Source organism: Microplitis mediator, chromosome 3 (genome assembly GCF_029852145.1).
Source record: "Microplitis mediator isolate UGA2020A chromosome 3, iyMicMedi2.1, whole genome shotgun sequence".
Taxonomy (NCBI): Eukaryota; Metazoa; Arthropoda; class Insecta; order Hymenoptera; family Braconidae; genus Microplitis; species Microplitis mediator.
In genome coordinates, this window is record NC_079971.1 from 17,335,834 (window position 1) to 17,355,371 (window position 19,538).

Below are 19,538 nucleotides of genomic sequence, written 5' to 3' on the forward strand. Positions count from 1 at the left end.
ATTTTCAGCCGCGTGTCCGGCTCAGGACGAGCCGACTCACCCCCGAGAATATCAAGTTCCCGATTCCAGAACCAGCGATAATCGACTTAAATCGATAATTTAATTAATTAATAACTAAGTTCGGGAATTATAAATTAACAGTGGTTCTTGGCTATCTGGACACGCAGTAGCCAGGGCCCACCGTTATACTATTTTTGAAGGTTTAGACTATCGAAATATGCAAAAAAAAACAAAATTGAATTTTTTAAAAATCTCACACTAATAGTCCCCTAAAAATGAATATAAAAGTTTGCAGGTAAAATAAATTATTTAATTTATAAAATTAGGGCTTGTAGGAGTCAATAAAATTTAAACCTATTTATTTTGTACAATTATAGTTTAAATAAAAATTAGTTTCAATCTTTTTAAGCCAAATAACTGTTGTGTATTGTCTGTTTGGGTTATATATGCTTGATTGAATAGAACAATTATTACTGCAATAGCTAGATTCAGAGTCATTAACTTTGTATTTATTCAGCAACAATATCAGACTTGTGATTCTAAAGCATATTATATGGAAAATCTTTATAATTTTAAGAACGAGAAATTGACATTATTCAGTAGTATAAAAACAATTTAATTTTCTTATAATTTAATAATTAAATTTCAGATTTTTTCTCTCAAACATAAGAAACAGAATCCTGGTATTGAAATTCGAAACGATAAAAGTCAATTCATAACCAACATAAATTCTGCCAAGATGTACGTCAAGACATCGTTGCCATTTTAATAGATTTATTATTAATACTTCCAGTCTATTTTAGAGTTTCATAACACATGCAGGTTTTCACAATTTTTAAATTTGTTGTCGTCTTTTTTAAATAACCATGTGAGAACTCTATGTGCCTTTACAGTTGCTCGCATCATACTTTTTGATTTATACCAATGGTTACTTTTTGTTATCTTCTCAAGTTCTCCAGCATTCGATGGATGATTACAAATTTGGCGTTTTAGTCTTATTTGATGAAGTACACCAACGAGAAGTTCATCTACATTATGGTTAATGCCAACAGATATTTCAATAAATTTCGCATGGTACGTATATGCTGAATATTTTCCATCTGTAACAATTCAATGAAGTTGAATTTGTAGTTTATTAATGTAATATTAAAAAAACATGTTGAACATTATTAGGTAACAATTATTGTAACGGGTATTTCCTCAGCTAAGCTATAACTTGCTAGTATCTAGGGTCGATTGAAAAAAAAAACAAGAGATGAGCAAGATTATTTTAGAATTAGTTTAGAATACGTCAAATGTAGAACGATTAAATGCTTCTTAGGTTGAGAATGATGTCGATCCTTTTTGTGATTAACCTATTACTTTGGTTAACTAATATTTAGAATTAATAGAAAGTCCGCATTAGTTGATGTACAAATTTTATTCCAACAATTAATTAAGAAATAATAACAACAATAATGCGATTCAATAAATCAATTATATAATTATTGTAATGTTGATTGTAGTATTGTTAGTTATACATTAAGAGATAATGCAAGAACTGGGAATTAAGTTATCGGAGTTACCCTGTTTGTAAAACAACACGATAGATTTTCATAGCTACATGTATAAAGAATATACTTGACTACAGCACTTTCTCATATGATGTTGTTAAAATTAATTTAATCCAGACGTTGTCTAAACGAATCCACGCCCTTTAGCTGAATTCAGGGCGTCGTTCAGAATTCCAGGCCATTGCCGAAATTATTGCGTCGTAGAAAATTCTAGGCCTATTGTGTGACAACACAAGCCAGAAATTTCGGGGTTTAGTCCAAATAAAATGAAAGTGTTAATTACAATAGTTAAATTAAATTAATTGAATAAATAATTTAAATTTATAAAGAACCGATAATAAATGAATGATCGATTCAACAGACGCGAAAAGTCTGAGATGAAATTTAATTAATTAATAAATAAAATTATTAAATAATATTAATTAATAAATTACTGTAATAAGAAATAAAACAATAAGTAAATTAAATTATCAGTAAAGAAAGAAATATTGCGTCAAGTGTCTGAACAGTAAAGAATCGAGAAAAGTCAAAAGTAATCAGTAACGCATACTTTGAAGACTCTAAACGTGGTATTGGAATTTCTGACGTAAATTTATTGCGGTTAAAGATAATCATGAAAATTGATAAAAGTAATAGTGAGACAGGTAATTAAAAATTAATTAATTAATAAAAATATCTTTAAACTAAATTTTAATTAATTAATTTTATTCTTGATGAAGGACAGTTAATTGGATGTATATTAATTGATTAGTAATTTTAAACGGTGAATTGAATTGAAGGATTTTAATATTGGTAAAAGGAAAATTTGTTAAAAGAATGTGTGGGTTAAAAGTGAAAATGGTGTTAGTGATATTAAAATTGTTAGTGTTAAAATCACGTAGAGGGTCACGGTGAACGCGTGAATTTGTTGTAAAGGTTATATATCACGTAGAGGGTCCAGGGGACCGCGTGAATGAATTAATTGTTAAGGTAAAAGTCACGAAGAGGGTCCAGGGGACCACGCGGGAATAAATGTAAGGTTTTAGCCACGTAGAGAGTCTTGGTGACCGCGTGGAGGATTAAGTTAAGGTTTAGTTAAGTCGCGTGTGTGTATAATAAGTCCAGGGGACTCAGTGTGAGTGTGTGTGTGATGCCAAAGGTAGTTGGCTTAATTAAGGTTTAGGAAATCGTCAAAGGTAGTTGACGAAAATAAGTTTCAAAAAGGTCAAAGGTAGTTGACGTTAGTTAATAAGGTTTATAAGTGTTATAAGGACAAAAGGTTTATAAGGTCATATAAATAAAGGTTAAAATTGTTATTTTAAATAAAGTGTTAATAATTACAAATTATCCTTCCTCTTCGTTCTCTTACAAATTAATTAATTTACAACGACCCTGATGATCTAAGATCCGGTTCTGGGAGGCCGTTATTACTTCCAGTGGTGCCCTTAAAAAGGACGACCAGAGTAGCAGCATAGCCCCGTTATAAGGTTTTAAAAATCTTATGTCGAATGTACAGTCAAAAATTTTTAAGTGATAGGATATTATTTTTAAAAAATAATATCTGTGATGATTTTATTAAAGAGATACGACTGAAAAATATGTTTCTAGAATTACTTAGAATTATTACTGGATCAAAAACTCAATTTAATTAAATTATTACTAAATATGACCAAAAAAAAATCATCGTTTCTTAAAAAATTACTAATTAGTTAAATGTTTAATTTAATGTAAAACTAAATTAAAAATTTAATTATTTCCTAATGATAATATGCATGGAATATTCATTGGGTACTTGGCAACACCGCATGAAATTTAACACGGCGGCGCGGTGCTCATCGTGCGTATTACGAAGTCGGGTAAGAACACGCGTGTGACGAAGGGTTGAAGAAAAAATTTTTTTATGCATCATGATTTTCAATTTTCTTTCATTGAAAATCTGTTTATTTAGATAAAATAATATTTTTTTAATGATATAAAAATAAAATATAACCGCGGATTTATTCATATCTATAATTATTGTTACTCCCGCTATATACCCGGGTTGTCTAATCTCCGTAAAGGAGAGCGGGCAACATGGTTGAGTGCCAACCGGGCGCGTCCCCAGGTGGCGGATAGGAAGACGACCGGGGTGAGAAGTGGTAGCGTACGATGACCCCCAACGGGAAGGACATTGTGGGCAGGTCACGACTGCTTTGGTTAACAAGTGCTACAGGAATCCCGACTGGCATAAAAAACGGCCCACGGGGACCAAGGCTTTGTCGTGGAACAACTTCCCAAGCCAGTGGTAAATCATCGTGCTGAGGGCTGGATGACACAGGGGTATTGTGTCGCGAACGATGCGCCTTGGGGTACCAGGTGCAACCTCATTGTATTCAATGCACCTTTCGCTAGTATCAGGCTCTGCTGGTGGCAACTTGTATTTCCTGACTTCTCGTGGAACCAAAATGGAAAAAACAAAACAAACAAAAAACAACTTGGGATTGGAGGTTTCGTAAGATCTCCAATATTTCTGTCCATATGGACGTCTAGGAGGGTACGGAAGGCTCAGTTAACGCCGGGACTTCTGGAATTTCTACTGATGGAGGAAAGAAGAAGAACTGCAGTGGAGCTGAGAAAAAAAAGGCCCGGAAAGCTAGATTGGCTGCCTGGGAACAATTTTTGGAGCAAAGCTGTGGGGGAGTCTCTCCCTCTGTCGACAAGACCACAGTGAAAGATGGCTCTTCGACAACTGGTTGCCCAAAAAGGCCCAGACCAGAGGACCAAACTCCACCAGAGGTTAAAAAAGTAGTAAAGTGAGGCAAGGTGACTTACAAGTCAACTGGTTTCGGTAACGCTGTTCGGGCGGACAAAAAGGTCGCTATAGTGCCTTCTGGCTACCCTAGCACGCTGCTGAGTCAGGAGACGGGTGGTCTGGTCCCGCAGGCGTTAGTCAGGGCGTTGGATGCTGTCTCCACGGGGCAGCCGGTCCCATGCTTTGACGGATGCCAGCGGGATCAGGGAGCTCTGTGGGTCACCTGTGCTGACGAAAAAGCCAAACGGTGGCTGCTAGGGACTGCCCCGGCTATTAAGGTTAGAGAGGGGCTTCTTCTTCAGGCTCTGGAGAATGAGAAGCTTCCGAAACTTAAGAAGCTGACGGCGGTTTTTGGTTCCACTGAGGAAACCAAGGTTAACCTCAACAGATTGGCACGCCCAAATTCTGGGCTCACCACTCAAATGTGGCGGGTCTGAGACAGACATGTAGTGGGCAAAACCGTCCACCTAGTTCTGGGAGTAGACCAGCAGTCACTGGCGGTACTCTTGGGGTGCAACTACACTCCCTACTTCGGTCTGGGTAAGGCCCGTTATTACGAAGCCTCATCCAAGACCGTGGCTGGGGCGGGTGGAGGCGCTTCGAAAGGCACTGTTGGTACTGCAACGAAGTCCACATCCGGAGCAGTGCCATCGGCTTGAGGTAAGGTAGAGAAGCAGAACCAGAGGACTGAAGCGGCCAGTGCTGCTCAGGAAACTGATACTGCCTCCGTAATACCTGACATTGTGGTCGTTCCACCTCCACCGTCTCCAGTAGGAGAGCCTGCCGGGTTCCTCAGTGGTGAGGAGGGGTAGAAGAAACGCCTTAGCTCGTTTTGGACCTCATTGGTAAGGCCGATTATCAAGCTGTCTCGCCTGACAGTAAGTGGGACCTCCGACGGGGAAAAGACCTTGCCTGTGGCAAGATCGGGATCTAGAGGAAGGCCTACAAAGGCAAAATCGAATGTCAAAGAGGGCCTGAAAAGGACTAAGCAAGGTAAGCAAACCACCCTTGCTCAGGCTCTGGCGGGAAACCTCCAGCTGTCCGGCTCATCGAAACATGTAGCAGCCGCAAGCAACAAAGAGGAAGACGATGGCCACTAGGCAGTCCCCTTTCTTTCTCAACCTATCATCCCCTACCCTTCCTCTCCCATTTCTTTCTCATCCCTTCTACTGCAATAAAAGCAATAAGACAGCCAGTGCTGCAGTTTTGGTAACTGCAGGACAGACTCATTTTTCGCAAATAAATGTTCAACACTGCAAAGCGGCCTCTGCATTGCTTAGTAGAGACCTGGCTGTGTTGCAGACAGATGTATCCCTAATCCAAGAACCTTGGGTATACAAAGGGCAAGTCTTAGGGATAGACAGGAGACCCGCAGCTTATACGGGACTGTATTACACTGGTTAGCAAGCTAGTGAGTGCTAACTATATCAATCTCATTTGGGTACCGGGTCATAGCGATATTATAGGGAACGTCATTGCAAATGAATTAGCAAGAGTAGGGACCTGTAAAACTGGTCCTGAGCCAGCCTGTCCAATTCTGGTGCCTTTGAGCTTCATCAGAAATCACTTGGCTCAATCACTTGGACCTGTGACAGGTTCTTGGACCTGTGACAGGTTCTTTGACCTGTAGCTTGAGGCCGGAGGCATGCGACGTACGAGGGCACTATTTCATAGGCTATCGAAGACATTAGGTACCAGACTAGTAGAACTCAACAGATCCAAACTGAGGATTATTGTTGGGCTCGTTACAGGGCACTGGTTTACCGGAAGGCATCTGAAGCTTATGGGCATCACCGATAATTCGTTGTGCCCCAGATGCAATTCAGAGGACGAAACTCCCCTTCACCTGCTGATGTAAGGAAAGACATCTTGAGGATCTGTGATAGCACTCAGCCTATTCTATTAGAAGTTGGTATGCGCGGATTTCTACGATTCACGAAATCTATAAATCTGCCCATCCAACCTTTAATCTAACGAGATTGACCTAGTAGGGCCGAGTACAATGATTCAAAGGGACTGAGTGCTCGACTCTATGCCAAAAAAAGGTGTCAATTCTCACTTCAATTCAATTCAACTCCCGCTATATCGGCTGTTGTGGTACTCATGATGGCGATGAAACGTTGCCAAATATCATGTTATGGCGAGAAAACATTTAGAAAGTAAAATAATTCGAATTTCATTTCAATTTTTCATTTTATAAAGAACAGGTACATAGTGTTATTAATATACTAACGAATTACTGCAAGTATCATCTTTTTTATCTATAGTTTTTTTTCATACTTAAAATAATTTAACATATTGATATTTGTGATTTCCCAAATTTTAAATTTGACCATTTATCTATTTGTTGATTTATTCTGTCACTATGAATGAGAGGAATTTCGCTTGTTAATAATACAACAGTGCTAAACATAATGTTGTACAGTTATAACAATCTTCTTTTTAAAGTAAAATAATTTGAATATGTATTTTAAAAAAGAAACACAGTGCTCATAGTTATTTTTTGTCACTCAATCATTTCAACAGAGATAGGGGTAATTTTATTTTATTTAATTCAATTAATCATATTACCTTGAAATGTTACGGCTCTAGATCGTACGAGATCGATCTTATTACCGACTAGTATAGCAGGTCGAATTCTAAGTACATTTTGGACATGGAGTTTTGACAAAAGTTCTTCAGCCTGTTGAAACGACACTTTGTCAATAACAGAATACATTATAATGTAGGCATCGGGCTGGTTATCTTTTTCAAATTGCGCCTGGAACAAATTCATACTCTTGTTACTTTGATGAATAAATCGTAAAACTGTGATTTAAAGATATTATACTAATAATGGCATAGCAATAAATTTCGTTTATTTTCTTTATTAATGAATTTTAATTTTTAAATCCAAGTTTGGCCTAGTTTGTATGTTGATAGACCCCGATTGAGGTTTGATTGCGAATTATAATAACTTGCTAATAAGACCATAGAAATTTATATATAAGAATCATAAAAGTATATAAACTTTTATATATACATATATGATTTTATAAAAACGTATTAAACTCTACAGTAATCATACGAATTTATTTATAACTTCATAGAAAATCACATAAATTTTTATTAATTATCTGAATTCTTAGAAGGATTTTATAAGGTTATATATGATTTCATATGATCATACATTATTATGTATAACCATATAAAACGTGCTCTTGTAATTTCATAATGTTATTATATAACCTCATATAAAGTTACATGGAATTTTATAGAAATTTTATAAGATTATAAGAATTACTATATAATTACTGCATATAATTTATAACATTTTGTCTCGCGATGTCATAAACTTATGTATAACTTTATAAAAAATAATATCAACTGTTATAAAATCCTTATAAAATTATATAGATTCTTATAAGAATTTTTGAAGATCGTATGAGCTTTTATATGATCATCTATGATTATTAGACCGGTTCAAAAAAATCGACTATTTTTTTTTAACTTCCCGCTAAGAAAATTGTAAATTTTCAAAAATTCGGGAAGTTATTGGTTTTGATCCGATTTACGAAAATTGAATTTTCATCAGATGTCGACATTTTGAGATCCTAGGAAGCTATTCTGACTAATTTCAAGATGATGTTCGAGTGTATGTACGTACGTACGTATGTGAATACCTGTATCTTTTGAACGGATGAACCGATTTTGAACTTTAGGGTGTCATTCGACGCGGCTTGTCAATATCTTAAAGCTGCGAGAAATTGAGCTTGATCGGTAGGGCTGGTTTTAACGGGTAAAATTGGGAATATTATTGTAATTTTATAACACAGAATAAATAGTTAATTGATTAGTGTCAAAAATTTGTAACGGATATAATTGGGTTTTTATTATAAATATATAACAGAGTAATTAATTATATGATTACTGTCAGAGAAAAAAAACGTCAAGTCAGTTTCGTATGTTACCAGAAACTCAGAAGTTAGACGAAACAGAAAATATGTGTTGAAGAAAATTAGTGATTAAAAGTATGGTCGATTTTATCAACAAAAGAAGTAATTGTTAATTACTAAAATTTGACTGTATAAATTATCCAACTACCCCTTTTTGCTTGGTTTAGCTCGCCGGAGTCCAGGGTTCAAAAGGGGTTGTTAATTTATAGGCAGTGTTAATTAATCAATCAACAAAACTTTACGTAACTAAAAAAAAGAAACTCTTTTTTTTTAAGAAAGAAAACACAGATTTAGACAGAATAAGAAACTAGGATTTATTATTAAATAATTACAATGGCTTCCAGCCCTTTTCTACTACCTCTTACAATAATTAATATTGATAATTAAACGCGGTTTTAATATTATATAATCACGGCTTGTTGTTTATTCAATAATTTACACGGTTTATTGCTAATTAAGCAATTTATACACGGCTTACACGGTATACACGGCTTACACGGTATACACGGCTTACACGGCTTACACGGTTACACGGTCACACACATACTCAAAAGTTCCCGGTCTACAACGCGGTACTACCCCTCCCGGGTGCTTCAGGGGAGTCTGGTCGACTACCCCGTCGGCCCTACACGAAGTCCCGTCCCAGAGGGTAAGCGGATGGTCTCCGTCTAACCCCTACCTACGCGGCTAGTTCTACCTACCGTACCTCAGCAGAAGGCCTGAGTACGGGGACCACAAAATCTCCCCGAGAATACAAATTTCGCTTACCTTGATCCGGTCGGACGTAGGGTAGGCGAAGTTCCAGATGTTGTCCAGGGAATGGCCTTCCTCTAGAAAACGTCTCGGGAGACTAAGTTGCCTCTACGGGCTTAAATGCGCGGTTTTATCATTATATCTACCCGCTGTAGAGGTGAACGGGAATAAATTCCCTCGCCCTTTGTTGTTGACATCGAGAGTATACGGTTTGTAAAATTTTTCTAAGTCCCGAGTTTCAAAGTCAAAGGAAATCGAGAGAAATTAATTTTATCAAAGGTAAAATTGAATTTAAAGAAAAGGAATTCGTTAAATAAATACTAAGTCTCGAGAACTTAGCCGTGCAAGCGACGATAATCCACGCGGACGGATAAAAAATGAAAGAATGAACGATTGAAATATTAGAGTTTATTTTAATTTCAACTAATATTTCTTGTATTTCAGTTCATTTTATAATTCTTTCAATCTCTTGAATCTTTTAAACGATTCATTTGAAATCTATATAAGCGTTTTTATTTTATTTCCTTTGACTTTGGTGCTCAGGACTTAGAATAATTTTCGCTCGGCCGCGCATTCACATACTTATACCGTACATTCACATAATTTTATATCTCGCTGAATTCATTCAACTTAAACTAAAAAAACACAGCCATATAAGTATAAATAAATAATACGTCATTTCCGAAAGAAAATAATAATGTTTATAATAAAAAATAAACCCTAATAAATAGTATATAAGAGTAATACAAAAATTTAGTTGTAAACAAAAAGTATAAGTCATATTTATAAGAAATAATAGAAATATAAATATGAAAAAGTTCTTAAGTCAGAATAAGAAATAGTAATAGGAAAGTAGTAATTAGTTGTTTACGCAAAAACATAGACCTATTATTAGAATTTTAGTCCTAGATTTAAGTATACTAGTTTTAACAATATAAACGATAGTCAAGTAGATATAAGAATAATAATTAGTGAATAAGTAGTATTAAGTCATACTAAATAGAAACATAAGTAATAGTCAAATAGATATAAAATAAGTACAAAAGTAATTAGTTGTTTAAACATAGTATTTAGAATTTTAGGCCTAGGTTTAAGTATACTAGTTGTAATAGTTTTTAAGTAATTTTAGTAACAATAGTCATAGTGATAAGAAAAAAAAAATAGATTAAGCACAAAATATCACAATTTCACATCACAGGTGCCCTCGAATACTGGTCCTCTCCAGCTCACCATTACATGGTTCAGAGATATTCCAAAAATAAAATTTTTTTCAAAAATGTTTTTTTTGGATAACTTTTAATGTGCTTGATGGATTGATTCCAAAATGGACTGGGTTCTAGAGCTTTATAAGCCGCGTCGAATGCCACCTCAACCATCGAAATCGGTTCATTCGTTCAAGAGAAACCGTTGTCGAAAGAATTAAAAAATTTTTTTTTTATTTTATTTCAAATATCTCAAAAACGACTCAATAAATCGGATTCAAAATTCGATCAGCTTTAGAACTTGATAAAACACGTCGATTGCCACCTCAACCGTCTCAATCGGTTAATTCGTTTGAGAGATATCGTTGGAGAAAAAATGATAAAAAACTATTTTTTTCGAAAAGAACGGCATACAAAAGTATTTTCGAGTTCGAAGAGCTGGAAAATGTATACAGGACAAAGAACAGCGGGAAGTTTTAGAGCTGGCCCACAGGGTCAACTGATAGACAGATTTTTTTTCAAAACCCGCAGTGAAATATCTTCCTAGTCATGAAAAAAGAAGCCTGTGAAAACGGGAGCTCTTAATATCAATTTTGAAAGGTCGCTCATCGTAAATTCCTATTTCACGTTTAAGTAACATGGAAAAAAAAATTTTTAACTTTGCAATTTTATAACTCATTTTGGGATTAACATGTCGAGGTGAGAGATACATATTTTTGAAGGAAATTGAACGCTCTAAATAAATTGTCTTTTATGTTTTTTTTCTAAGTCTACTCCTTTAAAAGTTATTCAAGTTTAAAGTTCAACATGTAATTAATTTAACCAATTTTCCTTAATTTTTCTTAAATATTTCATAATTATTATTGAAAAAAACAATTTGTCTTAAAATATTAAATTATCAAGTTCAACGTCGTTGACAAAGTAGATCTTTATTGTTCTACTATGAGGAATAAATGACTTTTCAATTTAAAAATCTGAAATTAATTCTCTCTTTGAAGTTTAAAAAAAATTTGAATTGTATGTACATAATTTTTCGGAATGTATACTCAATTAGTATACATTTTTTTCCATTATTGATAATAAAATAATACAATTTTCAAAAAGTGAAATATCTTTAAATTCTTGTACATCAAAATCGTAAATATAACGAACAGCTAGGAACCAGAACAATAATTGAGCAACAGTATCTGAAAAGTAAGTTGATAATGCGGCACATCTCTATTTCACCGGTAAAAAAGTGCACTACATTTCCTACGAACCACAGTTGGTCGATTTTCCGAAAAATTTGTACATACAATTCAAATGTTTTTTAAACTTTATAGAGAGAATTAATTTCAGATTTTTTTAATTGAAAAGTCATTTCTTTCTCATAGTAGAACAACAACGATCTACTTTGTCAACGACGTTAAACTAGATAATTTAATATTTTAAGACAAATTTTTTTTTTCCAATAATAATTATGAAATATTTAAGAAAAATTAAGAAAAAAAGGATAAATTAATTACATGTTAAACTTTAAACTCGAATAACTTTTAAAGGAGTCGACTTACCTTCAAAGATTTGAATCACGGTGGAAACACGGTGGATTTGTTCCATTTTACCACTGTGATTACGCCTTATATCCACCGTGTATACACGGTGTTTCCACTGTAATTACGCGGTGGATACACCATGGAATCACGGTGGATACACCACGTAATCACAGTGGAAACACTGTGTATACACAGCGGTAAAATGGAACAAACCCACCGTGTAACTATGGTGGATCCACGGTGTTTACACTTCCACGGCGTTTCCACCGTGATTCAAATCTTCAAGGGTAGAGAGAAAACATAAGAGACAATTTATTTAGAGCGTTCAATTTCCTTCAAATATATGTATCTCTCACCTCGACACGTTAATTCCAAAATGAGTTATAAAATTGCAAAGTTAAAAAATTTTTTTTTCCACGTTACTTAAACGTGAAATAGGAATTTACGATGAGCGACCTTTCAAAATTGATATTAAGAGCTCCCGTTTTCACAGGCTTCTTTTTTCATGACTAGGAAGATATTTCACTGCGGGTTTTGAAAAAAAAAGTAGCCGATTTTTTTGAATCGGTCTAATGATTATATATAAGCATATGAAACTTTACCTGGTATTGTTATCGTTATATATAACTTTAAATAAAATCACATCAAAGGTAATAAAATTCTTATAAGATCATACGAATCCTTATAGGAATTTTGTAAGATTATGCAAGCTTTCATATAATCATATATAAACACATATGTTTATATGTGATTCTATAAGAACTTTTTTCCCAGGGTATGGACACTCAACGCTTTAATAGCGAAATTATTCGTTGGTTTGGACCAGACCGTAGCCAACAAAATATTGAGTTTCCCTGAAACTATCTAGGGGTAATGTTGCGTAATTATCAAATGTTCGCGTCAGAACATTTGATAACTCCAAGCTCTACTATACCAGAGGTGCAGCTATCGACGCGCCCTCTGATACTCGGAATTCCAACTAGATAGTTGGAGGAATTCCTCCAACACTCGTACATCAAAGACGGCACCTTTGATGTAGCATACCGGTCATACCTGGGAGCTCGTACTCGCTTAACAACACTCATCCAGACACTCAAGCACTCGATACTGATCCGCGCTCGCCTACTGCAAGCTCATCGCACTCGAACAGCACTCTTGCCCACACGTAAGCTCAGAATACTCATGATCGCAGCACTCTTACTCATCACTCGCCCACTCAGAACTCAACAACTGGTTGTACTCAAGCTCATCATTATGCAACGTTACTCGCGACTTGTCAAGTCTACGTAGTGACCAAGTTAAGTACTCATCCAATTCGCATTCTCTTAGATACCGGTTCTGAGATATCTTTTGTTTCAGAGTCATTGGTAAAAATGCTAAATTTAACTCGTGCTCGGTCCTATATTTCTATCCTGGGGATCGGTGCAGCCAAGGCTGGCCGTACCAGGGGATGGGTGAACATAACCTTACGTTCATGCCACTCGGATCAATCACTCACATGAAAGGCTCACATCCTAAGTGGTTTAACGGCTCGATTACCATCTGACCAAGTCTCAGATGCCGACTTGCATCAGTTCTCGCATCTTACACTCGCAGATCCAGACTTTAAAACTCCAGGTCCAACGGATGTCATCCTTGGAGCCGATTATTACGGCCAGGTCATCACTGGCGAGATCATCAAATGCGAATCTCCTGGATTACTCGCTCAAAATACAATTTTTGGATGGATTATCATTGGTCTAGTCCAAGCTCGGCTCAACAAACCACTTAGAATTCATCATGCTGTCTCTCATCATCATGATCAAGATCTTCAAGACTTACTAACTCGGTTCTGGCTCCAAGAAGAGGTCAGTTCAACTCAATCACGCTCATTAACTCCCGAAGAAGGCTTGTGAAGCTCACTTCCGAGACACTCACACTCGAGACAGTTCTGGCAGATACATTGTTAGACTGCCATTAATATCGGACCCACAACAACTGGAGAACTCATACACAGCAGCTCGTCAATGCTTACAACATCTCATGCGACGTCTTGATCACGATGCTCGGCTCAAAACACTCTACATGAATTCATGGCCGAGTATCTCGAACTCAAGCACATGGTGCCTGCGGCATCATCTACATCATCAATTCAATACTTCCTATCTCACCATGGAGTACTGAAGGAAGACAACAACAACTTCAAGATCCGTGTGGTCTTTAACGGCTCAAACCGAACCAGTTCAGGACTCTCACTCAACGACATCATGCATACCGGGCCAAAATTACTCGTTAACATCTTCGACGTACTCATCAGCTCAAGACAACACCGGTTCATCTTTATCACAGATGTTACCAAAATGTATCGACAAATTTCGGTTCACAAAAGGGACCAGGGTCTGCAACAAATACTCTGGTTTGATGAGGAAGGAAACATCATTCCCTTCAAACTCACTACAGTTACCTATGGGACGAAATCGGCTCCATTTCTTGCGGTTCGATTCCTACTCCAATTAGTCGAAGATGAAGGACATCGGTTCCCACTCGCAATCGATCCACTCACTAAAGAACGGTATGTCGACGACATTTCCGGAGGCGCAGATGATCTCAAGTCATTGTAAGCAGTTGCAGATGACATCGAGGGTCTGTGCATGGCGGGCGGATTCCCACTCGCTAAATGGGCAAGCAATCATCGCAAATTACTTCAGCTCAATCGTGCGGAAGCGATTACACAATACAAAATAGAGGATCCAGAAGTCAGCACCAAAATTCTTAGGATGTACTGGTCTTCAAACAAGGATCTATTCTCGTTCAACTACTCGCCACCATGCTTAACTCAACCGTGCACAAAGCGTGCAATTTTATCAGAGATTGCTCAGATCTTTGATCCACTGGGATTCTTATCCCCACTCATAATTCAAGCCAAAATGTTCATGCAGGAACTTTGGTTTGTCAAACTCGGCTGGGACACTCCATTGTCTGCAGAACTACGTCAGAAATAGATTTCATTCAAGACTCAACTCAACATCATTGAGATCATCAAAATTCCCAGATGGATCCACTCGTCCACGAACTCGGCTCTAGAAATCCATGGATTTTCCGATGCCTCGCAATTGGCGATGGCAGCGGTAGTTTTCATCAAGGTCCTACCAAGAAATCACACTCAGAGGGCAAAGGATACGCTGCTTTGCTCTAAGACCAAGGTGGCACCGTTGAAACCCCTAACGATTCCACGCTTGAAACTCAGCGCGGCTCACATGTTGGCAAAACTCGTCAAACACTGCCAGACTACACTCAACTACTCGCAAGTGCCAACATATCTTTGGACCGATTCATCAATCACACTCACGTGGATACACTCGCATCCGTCTCGCTGGAAAGACTTTGTCAGAAATAGGGTGTCATTTATTCAAGAACTAATTCCAAATGGCCACTGGAAGTTTGTCCCTGGCATTGACAATCCAGCAGATTGTGCAACTCGAGGCTTGACAACCAGTGAGCTTAAAACTCATCAACTATGGTGGTCTGGCCCATCATGGTTGTTCGAAGACTCGCCGTCCTGGCCAACCAGTCCTATTCATAACGATGCAGATACTCACCTGGAACAACTTCCAGTCAAATCACTCTACGTTTCGGCTCAACCACTCAACTCTGCTTGGACGCTTATGGAACGTCCAATCCCACGGTTGCGCATGCTCAGAGTTACAGCAATTTGTGGGAGGGTACGCGATATGATCAAACGCATACCAAACTCAACTCTAGCTCATCCACTCAAATCATCTGAAATCAACCTCGCACTCCAATTCTGCATCAAGGAAACTCAACGTACTCACTTCCACTCTAAACTCCATTTACTCGAAAAATGAGCATCATGGCCAAAGGATCACCCGTTTGCTCGGTTAGTTTCCTATCAAGACACCGATGGCATCATCCGAGTAGGGGGGAGACTGGAGAATGCTCCAGACTCTGATCAACAGAAGCATCCTGCAATTTTACCTCGTGATGCTGCTCTCACTCGACTCGTCATCTCTGATGCCCATCAGCGTACCATGCATAGTGGTACTCAACTCACACTCGCTCACTTTCGCCTACGATACTGGATCATCGGTAGACGACAACCAGTACGTTCACACATACTCAAATGTCTCGTCTGTGCTCGTTATCGAGGTGTCCGGGCTCAGCAATTAATGGGACAACTCCCTGCTCAACGTGTCACTCCGGCGCCACCATTCTCTCACACTGGAGTCGATTACGCTGGTCCAGTATCAATCAAATCATGGAAAGGTCGAGGATCCAGGATATACAAGAGCTGGATCTGTGTGTTTGTCTGTCTGACCACATCAGCAGTTCACGTCGACCTTGTCAGCGACTACTCATCATCAGGATTCATTGCAGCTCTCCGACGGTTCATCCATCGTCGAGGTGTATGCACAGCACTCTACAGCGACTGTGGAACGACATTCCAAGGCGCATACTCTGAAATCAAGCGGCTCTTCACTCAAGGTACTCAAGAATCTCATGCTCTATTCGATTGGGCCACTGTGCATCAAATCACGTGGCATTTCAATCCCCCTGCTGCTCCCCATATGGGTGGTAAATGGGAAGCCGCAGTGAAATCGGTGAAACACCACCTGACTCTCACACTCGGAGAATCAGCCTTCACGTTTGAAGAACTTACGACTCTTCTAACGCAAGTGGAGGGGATTTTGAACTCGAGACCATTGGAGGCTCTATCAGACGATCCTCACGATCCTTCATCGCTCACTCCAGGTCACTTTCTCATTGGAAGACCAATCGTTGCCACCCCTGAACCTTCACTCATGGATACAGAAGTATCAAGACTCTCTCGCTGGCAGTTCATTCAGCAACGTGTCCAGCATTTTTGGAATCACTGGTCCACCAGTTACATTCAACGTCATCTGGCTCGAACCAAGTGGCATCACACTCACAACAACATCAAACTCGGCTCACTCGTCCTTCTCACTGATGAACGAACTTTACCAACTCGATGGCAACTCGCGAATATGACTGCACTCCATCCAGGGAAGGACAACCTCACTCGAGTGGTAACCATTCAAACAGCCACTGGTACTCTCACTCGTCCAATTGCCAAGCTGGCACTCTTACCACTTGCTCCAGAACTAGATGCCTAACTCAATGGCAATCTACTCACCACTCATCAAGATTACCTAAGACTCTAATCAGCAACTCTGTTCCTGATGCGGGCGGAATGTTGCGTAATTATCAAATGTTCGCGCCAGAACATTTGATAACTCCAAGCTCTACTATACCAGAGGTGCAGCTATCGACGCGCCCTCTGATACTCGGAATTCCAACTAGATAGCCAGCAACACGGCAACTACCATTATTCTACAACACTTGTTATAGAACACCACGTGCTACCAGCACTTATTATATTTCAATTATATCTTTAATTTCATACATAAACTCTGTGATCATTTTTGTGTTGACCGCGTGTTAAACTAACCTGCGGGATATATCTATATACATACTCGCCATCACGTGACTTTGCAGCCACAAATAATTTATATCAAATTTACAATTTACTTTCTAATACAGTCTCCATTTATTACTCATTGCTTAATTATTTACTCGTACTCGATGCCAACTGGTGTGACTGATGTCATCATTCAGTCATCCAGTCATACTTGATCTCTAAAATAAATATCAAATTTTATTTGTGACTGCAAAGAATAATATATGTTCAGACTCGGCTCTCGACGCATCTAACCGGATTACTCGGTTCTTACTCGTACTCTACATGTCGCGTAATAAAATTACTTGTGACGTAAAAATTATACTCGAAATATTTGTGATATTTGTGAATTATTAATTGTTAATAATTTTATTCATTACTGCGCTCTATATAATTATATTAATTCACGTGTACGGTGCCGTGTAAAAATATAGTAAAATTGTATTCTATTAAACTCGATAAACTCAATCTTCACATTAACTGCGCTCTATATATATATGTATATACTATTTCATGTGTACGGTGCCGTGTAATTTATACAAACTCTGTTCATAAAATTCATACTCACTAATTAAAATGTGCTCTATTACAAAAAGGTTTATACTCGATCAATTTAAAACTCAAATGCAATCAAAATACATGCTTAAATGTGCATTATAAAATATACTCGTGCTCAACTCATGTAATCAACTCTATTATCTGTGATTTATTTTTGTTAAATATGGACAGTACACCAAATCAGTGATTTATTATTTCTTTCACCGTCCCGATCCAGCCAAATAAATATTTAGTGTAGTTTTCTAAGTTAATATTTTACAGGTAATTTATATTGTAACTAAAAAAATTGGTAAATGTTTATTGCAGTGACATCTATTTCTGTTTACCAAATTAGCCAAACCTCTTTGTAGAAGTTTATAATTTACTTAAAAAGCTAAAATAGAGAAGTGCCGAAATGGCTAGAGGGTCGCGAGGGTCGAGTTGCAAATTTTTGGTTCGTGTTCACATCCCGGCAGAGGTCATTTTTTTTTTTTTTACGTTTAAAATAAAAAAACATTATAAAAACAATAAATATTAAAATAAATTTATTAAAATAACATAAACAATGCAGTTTAAAATATAAATATAGATAAAATTAATTAAACTTGAAAAGGTGAAATAATAAAAATAAGTAATAATTGAGTTAACGTATACGAAAATAAATTAATTGATATAATTTTTATGAACTGAAATTAATTACAAATGAAACAATAAAGAAAATACTAAATTAATTCAAAACTTACATGATTGGAAAGAATAGAAATTAATTTAGCCTTAGAAATTCTGAATGTAAAGAAAGAAATTTGAATGCAGTGGTAGATATAATTTATTAATAACTTAAACAACACACGGTCTATGTACATATTTACAATATTTACAAAAATTAAATTATTATTTCGCTTTACCCATTTGTTGGGCGATCTTTATTGCATTTGCTGATGGTCCTCCAAAAAGTGGCTTAGCGAGAGTTTAACGATTTACAAGATTCAGTGATTAACAAACGCGATAATTTATTAATCATATCACGAGACACACTAGACTTATGAAGTTTGCGATGTAATCAATCCAAATTGCATTCATTGCATAATCTTTTCTCTGCCATTGACACTACATCTTCGAAATGCACCCAGGGTAAAATGTTCCGATTGTAAGTATCGATAGTTTTCAAAACATGTGTTTTGAAAGCATCACTGAGTCCTGATTTTTCAGCTAAATCAATAAATGATGATTTGCATGATGAACAATCATTCAGTTGTTATTTTTTTAACAATTTTTGACCAATTATATCCGCAGCCAAGTAATCAGTGAGAGCAACGAAGTTGTTGGTTTCCAGTTTTTTTTCAAAGTTTTCAAGTCCGGGAAGAAGTATTCGCAATTATTACCATCATCAGCTATGTGGACAGTCGGTGGAAAATCGTCATTGTCAAAATTCATCGTTGGTGGTTCCGGATTATTGTCAGTATAAGTAATCGCTAACATAGCGTTATCGTAAGTTAGCTCCGGTGTTAGTTGAATGCTGCAATCAGTAACAGAATTTGGAGTCGTCATTCCTTTTTCTTTATCTTTACAAAGTAAGTCCCCTAAGTTTACAACAATTGCGGATGATTTTTCTTCAGCTTCGCAATTAGTACCTTGACGAGCAGTTCCTGCAAATCTAGTGACCAGAGCAGTTTTAAAAGCAGCCTCTAAATGTAAGCAAGTTGGATGATGACAATCGCCACATTCTTGTCGCATGAGTCCAAAGAAGTTTTCTTACCCATCCTGATTGAGGTAACGCAAG

General features: G+C 37.0%; 1 protein-coding gene across 3 annotated transcripts in view; it reads right to left on the reverse strand.

Annotated features, from left to right (window-relative positions):
• Positions 1-309: 309 nt before the first annotated feature.
• Positions 310-19,538, reverse strand: part of LOC130664434 (GTP-binding protein REM 1) — a 207,444-nt gene continuing 188,215 nt past the window's right edge. Inside the window, exons 5-6 of one of the 3 annotated variants that reach the window (XM_057464302.1) lie at positions 6,895-7,084; positions 310-1,100 (exon numbers count right to left, since the gene is read on the reverse strand). In XM_057464302.1, the coding sequence (XP_057320285.1) occupies positions 808-1,100; positions 6,895-7,084 (483 nt within the window). In that variant the 3' untranslated portion in view covers positions 310-807. The remainder of the gene's footprint in view (positions 1,101-6,894; positions 7,085-19,538) is intronic. The other 2 variants (XM_057464300.1, XM_057464301.1) reach the window with 2 other exon arrangements.